The sequence below is a fragment of the Staurois parvus genome, unplaced genomic scaffold, assembly GCF_062004578.1.
Source record: "Staurois parvus isolate SC_StPar_1 unplaced genomic scaffold, SC_StPar_1.0 ptg002850l, whole genome shotgun sequence".
Lineage (NCBI taxonomy): Eukaryota > Metazoa > Chordata > Amphibia > Anura > Ranidae > Staurois > Staurois parvus.
This window is the reverse complement of record NW_028320646.1, coordinates 20-7,500: the sequence shown is the minus strand read 5'-3', so window position 1 is coordinate 7,500 and position 7,481 is coordinate 20. Positions and strand designations below refer to the sequence as shown.

At 51.2% G+C, this 7,481-nt stretch overlaps 1 protein-coding gene across 1 annotated transcript in view; it reads right to left on the bottom strand.

Annotated features, from left to right (window-relative positions):
• Positions 1–5,054, bottom strand: part of LOC149429036 (uncharacterized) — a 7,807-nt gene extending 2,753 nt beyond the window's left edge. Inside the window, exons 1-4 of the mRNA XM_089666804.1 lie at positions 4,918–5,054; positions 4,746–4,863; positions 1,944–2,020; positions 790–797 (exon numbers count right to left, since the gene is read on the bottom strand). Of these exons, the coding sequence (XP_089522930.1) occupies positions 790–797; positions 1,944–2,020; positions 4,746–4,863; positions 4,918–5,054 (340 nt within the window). The remainder of the gene's footprint in view (positions 1–789; positions 798–1,943; positions 2,021–4,745; positions 4,864–4,917) is intronic.
• Positions 5,055–7,481: the final 2,427 nt, after the last annotated feature.

The following is a 7,481-nucleotide window of genomic DNA, read 5'->3' as shown; positions in this document are numbered from 1 at the left end:
ATTGCGCGGTCATGCAACACTGTATCCATATAATAAATAGAGCTTCCTTTTGGTGGTATTTAATCGCCACTGGGGTTATTTTTTGCACTATAGAAAGTTAAAAAAAAAACGTTTTTCTTTGTTTCTATTATAAAATTTTGCAAACAGGTAATTTTTCTCCTTCACTGATGTGCGTTGACAAGGCGGCACTGGTGGACATTGATGAGGCACTAACGAGGCTGCACGGATGGACATTAACAGGCAGCACTGAAGGGCACAGACTGGCGCCACTGATGGGCACTTTTGGGGCTGCACTGATAGCTGGCACTGATGAGGCAGCACTGGTGGACATTGATGAGGAGGCACTAATGAGCCTGCACAGATGGACATTAACAGGAAGCACTGAAGGGCACAGACCAACGGCACTCTTGGGGCTGCACTGATGAGGCGGCACTGGTGGACATTGATGAGGAGGCACTAATGAGGCTGCACGGATGGACATTAACATGCAGCACTGATGGGCACAGACTAGCGGCACTGATGGGCACTTTTGGGGCTGCACTGATGAGGCGGCACTGGTGGACATTGATGAGGAGGCACTAGCGAGGCTGCACAGATGGACGTTAACAGGCAGCACTGAAGGGCACAGACTAGCGGCACTGATGGGCACTTTTGGGGCTGCACTGATAGGCGGCACTGATGAGGCAGCACTAATGGGGCTGCATGGATGGACATTAACAGGCGGCACTGATGGGCACTTTTGGGGTTGCACTGATGAGGCAGCACTGGTGGATATTAATGAGGAGGCACTAGCGAGGCTGCACAGATGGACAATAACATTCAGCACTGAAGGGCACAGACTAGCGGCACTGATGGGCACTTTTGGGGCTGCACTGATGAGGCAGCACTGGTGGACATTGATGAGGAGGCACTAGCGAGGCTGCACGGATGGACATTAACATGCAGCACTGAAGGGCACAGACTGGCGGCACTGATGAGCAGTTTCGGGGCTGCACTGATAATCAGGGCCCCAATTATCCCTGCAGATGTCTCCTTTGACAGTTGTCACGCTGTTACAGCATGAGGAAAGTACTAGCAAGTGTATTTACATGGTGATCAGCTGTAATTGGACACAGCTAATCACGTGGTAAAAGGCTGCTGTGATTGGCCATTTACCACGTCATGTGATCAGCAGTGTCCAAAGAATACAGCGATCACAGAGCGCACCGAATGCGTGCCACTGGGGCGTATCCTGGGAGGACCTCATATGATGCCCTCCCAGAGCTGGACGACCGCACTATAGCCGTCATTCGCGACACGAGGCGTCAGTTTTGTCGCGACGCTAAAGCTTCCCAAACGCTCCATGCGCAGTTTTGAGGCAGTTGATGGGCGTTTGCCAAGCGTTAAAACCGCACCACAAACGCCTATAATGAAGTTAAATGGTATTAACGCTCCGCAAACGTCTGGCAGGCTTCACCCCTCCTGACTGGACACGAGGCGTCAGTTTTGCCGAGACGCGACACTAACGCTTCAGTGTGAACAGCACTGTGTGCTGCCATGTGCAGAATTTTCATAGGTGTTTGAGAAGCGTTAAAAAGGATTCTCAAACGCCTGACGACAAAGCTAGTGTGAACTGAGCATAAAAGAAAAGAAAAAAAAATAATCACATAATGCTTTAGAAATCAAGTGACACTTTATTAGATGGAAAACATCATCCTATAGAACAGAACACACAAGGGGTGCAGCAGCTGCACTGAATAGGCAGTTCTTCCGAAGAACAATAAACAACTCACAAAGTAAGTGAATGGAACATCCGGCCTCTCAGAGGTGACGGAACACTCGGGGGGGGGGTTCCCCGAAGGTGACGGAACACTCGGGGGAGGTGGGGCTCCCGGCTGACAACATAGTCTAACCCTGACATTGGCAGACCGGTTCCCATCTTCACAAGGTGCGTTTTGACTTACTCTGTGAGATGGGAATGTACGGGGGTGCATACGAGCTCTCCTCTGTCCGGATGAGGCCGCTCCGCGGTGAAAGGGACCTTGGGAAAAATAAAACAAAAATATTTATTCAGAAACCATCATTTAAAGCTGCACTGTAGAAATATGAAAATATATCTTTGCAGCGGGGCTCCCCCTAAAATGTTCATTTCTCATTTCCCCGGAGCTCAGCCTTAAAAGGAGACCTTCACCCTCCCTAATGACTGGTCAGTGTAATGAGCCGCCCCCCTCCCCCCCGAAAATGACATCAACTCCCCCCTGTGAACCCCATTTGACTGCTCAGAGCGCCGCCCCATGTGCTCCGGTAATCCGCTATATTTGGGTGCCGGCATCTGTAGTGCTCAACCCGGCCTGCTATACTGAATGTGATACAAAAGGCGCCGCGCTCTTGACAGCCCATGTAATAGGTTAAGATGGAAAGCGGCCGCCTAGGCTCTTTCTGGGCCACGCCCTCTGCCGAGGCTCTTTCCGGGCCACGCCCTCTGCCGAGGCTCTTTCCGGGCCACGCCCTCTGCCGAGGCTCTTTCCGGGCCACGCCCTCTGCCGAGGCTCTTTCCGGGCCACGCCCTCTGCCGAGGCTCTTCCGGGCCACGCCCTCTGCCGAGGCTCTTTCCGGGCCACGCCCTCTGCCGAGGCTCTTTCCGGCCACGCCCTCTGCCGAGGCTCTTTCCGGGCCACGCCCTCTGCCGAGGCTCTTTCCGGGCCACGCCCTCTGCCGAGGCTCTTTCCGGGCCACGCCCTCTGCCGAGGCTCTTTCCGGGCCACGCCCTCTGCCGAGGCTCTTTCCGGGCCACGCCCTCTGCCGAGGCTCTTTCCGGGCCACGCCCTCTGCCGAGGCTCTTTCCGGGCCACGCCCTCTGCCGAGGCTCTTTCCGGGGCCACGCCCTCTGCCTAGGCTCTTTCCGGGCCACGCCCTCTGCCTAGGCTCTTTCCGGGCCACGCCCCCTAACACATTTCGCTCAGCCCACAGGGTGAAGTCATAGGCTCAATGACCAAGCCCTGTGAGCGGGGTGAACTGCATCAAAGGGCGTGGCCTGGGAGGAGCCTAGGCTGAGACTGGTTTCCATCTTAACCTAGTATGTAGTATGTAAGGAGTGTGGTGCCTTTGTATCACACATAGTATATCAACTTCCCTCCATCATTGGTGTTACCTGCATTTTGCCTATAACCGATATTTTGCCGATAGGAAAAAAAAGGACCAGATAATGGCTTCTCTGTCAAGGCAACTCACATGCAAAATCGCGTCCCATAGACATTTCTGCAAAGTAACATAGCATAGACTTTTATGCAAAGTCACGTCCCATAGACTTTAATGCAAAAACTCTCCCTAGTGACGTCAATGCAAAATCGCATCCCATAGACCTTTATGCAAAGTTGTGTCCCTATAGACTTTAATGTAAAATGCCAGCTAGTGACTTCAATTCAAAGTCACGTCCCATAGACTTTCATGCAAAATCGCATCCCATAGACATTTTTGCAAAGTAGCATAGCATAGACCTCTATGCAAAGTCACATCCCATATATTTTAATGCAAAAGCTCCCCCCTAGTGACTTCAATGCAAAAATCACATCCCACAGACTTTTATGCAAAGTGGACTCCCTATAGACTTCGATGCAAAATTCCCCCTAGTAACTTCAATGCAAAATCGCGTCCCCATAGACTTTAATGCAATTACTCCCCGTAGTGACTTCAATGCAAAATCGCGTCCCCATAGACTTCAATGCAAAATGCCAGCTAGTGACTTCAATTCAAAGTCGCGTCCCCATAGACTTTAACCACTTCAAGTCCGGACACCTTCAACCCCTTCCAGTCCAGGCCAATTTTCAGCTTTCAGCGCTATCACACATTGAATGACAATTGCGCGGTCATGCAACACTGTACCCATATGAATATTTTAGCATTTTTTCAAGACAGGTAAAGCTTTATTTTGGTGGTATTTATTCACCGCTGGGATTTTTTTTTTTTTTATGTAAATGCAAAAGTCCCAAAATTTTGAAAAAAAGTGTTTTTCTTATAAAATTTTGCAAATAAATATCTTTCTTCATAAATCTTGGCCAAAATGTATTCCGTTATCTTTTTAGTAAAAAAAAAAAATAACCCAAATTAGTTTATAACCAAAAATTATAATTTTTTTTCATTTTTATATTATTTTTTTTTTTACATACTGTCACCCTAGCAGTACAATGTCACCATGGTGACACTGTACTACTTGTGGGGGGTGATAAAGATTTTTTTTTTTTACACTGATTGCTTTTACACTCAAAGTCTGTAAAAGCAATAATTTCTCCTTCTCCCTGTCTGCATTCTTGCAGCCATTGAGAAATGCTGTGTGAGCTGTGATTGGCCACAGCTTGTCACATGGTACAAGGCTCTTGTGAATAGCCCTGTACCATGTGATCTCTGTGATCATTCACAGATTTCACACGTAGTAAGCAATGATGTCAGAAGTAACATCTTGCTTACTACCCTTCATGTGATCACTGATTGGCCAATCGGGACCTCACACAGAGGTACATACGCGATCGGTGTTCCACAGCGGGCACCGGATTGCGGTGCTGTGCGCTCCCAGGTAGCGCGCACAAGCAGGGGGCGGGGAGGCCATTTATAAATGGCCACCCGCCCCTGCACTGCCACCGTCTGGCCGTTTATATACAACGGCCGGACGGCAGGTGGTTCATGCGGGATTCTAGATCTGCCGGAAATCAGACTCTTTTTATGTGGATATAATTTGTATCTCTTTCCTGAACCCCGGTGCTGCTTCCTACCTCTTGGTCAAGAACCGACTGAAGCCGATAGAGGAACTCCCAAAGCAGTTTGTCCAAAGCCTTCAGGAACATTTCTCCGTATTCGGCTTGCAGTGTTGTCTGTGGGGTAAAGGAACAAAAAAAAAAAAAATTAAAAATTTAAAGTAGATTCGACATTTTCGGAGCAGGTGACCCAGAAGACGGCTGCAGATCACGTGGGCTGATATCACACTCGATGTGGGTAAGCGACTCAGAAAGTCCAGACAGCCGGCCATTAGTAATGGCGTCTCCAAAGGCATCACCACCCACATTGGCGCAATGAAACCGCATCTTATATCTGAGGGAATCACTGTAGAGCCGGCACTACTACTACGGGAAAGTCTCGATTTTCTGGGCCCTGTGCCGGTGGCTTCCCCTTTGTACATTGACCACAGCGCCTTGTATTTCCTTCAATGAAAACAACGCCTTCGCTGATTGGACAAGTTTGTAATCATTAACCACTTCCTGTCCGGCCCATTGTATATAAACGGCCGGACGTTGGCAGTGCAGGGGAGGGTGGCCATTTATAACGGCCTCCCCGCCCCCTGCTTGTGCGCTCTCCCTGCGACCCCGCAGCACCACGATCCGGTGCCCGCTGTGTCCTCTGGACACAGTGAAACACTGATCTCTGTACGGGACCTCTGTGTGAGGTCCCGATCATGTGATCACTGATTGGCCAATCGGTGGTCACATGCAGAGTAGTAAGATGTCACTTCTGACATCATTGCTTACTACGTGTGAAATCTGTGAATGATCACAGAGATCACATGGTACAGGGCTATTCACAAGAGCCTTGTACTATGTGACAAGCTGTGACCAATCACAGCTCACACAGTATTTCTCAATGGCTGCAAGAATGCAGCCAGAGAGAAGGAGAAATGATTGCTTTTACAGCCTTTATGGGTGTAAAAGCAATCAGTGCAAAAAATAAAAAAAATTAAAAATCTTCATAACCCCCCACAAGTAGTACTATGGTGACAATGTACTGCTGGGGTGACAGTATGTAAAAAAAACAAAAAAAAATAATAATATAAAAAAATGAAATTAAAATAAAAAAAAAGTTAGAAAAATTATAATTTTTGGTTATAAACTAATTTGGGTTATTTTTTTTTTTTTACTAAAAAGATAACTGAATATACATATATAATTTGGCCAAGATTTCTGAAGAAAGATTATTTATTTGCAAAATTTTACAAGAAAAACATTTTTTTTCCAAATTTTTGGACTATTTCATCTATATAGCAAAAAAAATAAAAAATCCCCATGGTGAAAAAATAGCACCAAAATAAAGTTTTATCTGTCTCAAAAAAATGCTAAAAAATTCCTATGGGTACAGTGTTGCATGACCGCGCAATTGTCATTCAAAGTGTGACAGCGCTGAAAGCTGGCTGGACTGGAAGGGGGGGGAAAGCGTCCGGACTGGAAGGGGGGGGGGAAAGCGTCCGGACTGGAAGGGGGGGGGGGGGGAAAAGCGTCCGACTGGAAGGGGGGGGGGGGGGAAAGCGTCCGGACTGGAAGGGGGGGGAAAGCGTCCGGACTGGAAGGGGGGGAAAGCGTCCGGACTGGAAGGGGGGGGAAAGCGTCCGGACTGGAAGGGGGGGAAAGCGTCCGGACTGGAAGGGGGGGGAAAGCGTCCGGACTGGAAGGGGGGGGAAAGCGTCCGGACTGGAAGGGGGGGGAAAGCGTCCGGACTGGAAGGGGGGGGAAAGCGTCCGGACTGGAAGGGGGGGGGAAAGCGTCCGGACTGGAAGGGGGGGGGAAAGCGTCCGGACTGGAAGGGGGGGAAAGCGTCCGGACTGGAAGGGGGGGGAAAGCGTCCGGACTGGAAGGGGGGGAAAGCGTCCGGACTGGAAGGGGGGGGAAAGCGTCCGGACTGGAAGGGGGGGGAAAGCGTCCGGACTGGAAGGGGGGGGAAAGCGTCCGGACTGGAAGGGGGGGAAAGCGTCCGGACTGGGAAGGGGGGGGGAAAGCGTCCGGACTGGAAGGGGGGGGAAAGCGTCCGGACTGGAAGGGGGGGGAAAGCGTCCGGACTGGAAGGGGGGGGAAAGCGTCCGGACTGGAAGGGGGGGGAAAGCGTCCGGACTGGAAGGGGGGGGAAAGCGTCCGGACTGGAAGGGGGGGGAAAGCGTCGGACTGGAAGGGGGGGGAAAGCGTCCGGACTGGAAGGGGGGGGAAAGCGTTCGGACTGGAAGGGGGGGGAAAGCGTCCGGACTGGAAGGGGGGGGAAAGCGTCCGGACTGGAAGGGGGGGGAAAGCGTCCAGACTGGAAGGGGGGGAAAGCGTCCAGACTGGAAGGGGGGGGAAAGCGTCCAGACGGGAAGGGGGGGGAAAGCGTCCAGACTGGAAGGGGGGGAAAGCGTCCAGACTGGAAGGGGGGGAAAGCGTCCGGACTGGAAGGGGGGGGAAAGCGTCCGGACTGGAAGGGGGGGAAAGCGTCCGGACTGGAAGGGAGGGGGAAAGCGTCCGGACTGGAAGGGGGGGGAAAGCGTCCGGACTGGAAGGGGGGGGAAGCGTCCGGACTGGAAGGGGGGGAAAGCGTCCGGACTGGAGGGGGGGGGGGGGGGGGGAAGTGTCCGGACTGGAAGGGGTTAAAACTGAATTCCAGGAATGTAGCCACTTTGTAAAATTATTATTATACAGGATTTATCCAATCCAGCTGACAGCACCCAGCCTCGCCCACGTCGCAGCCTCGCCCACATCGCAGCCTCGCCCACGTCG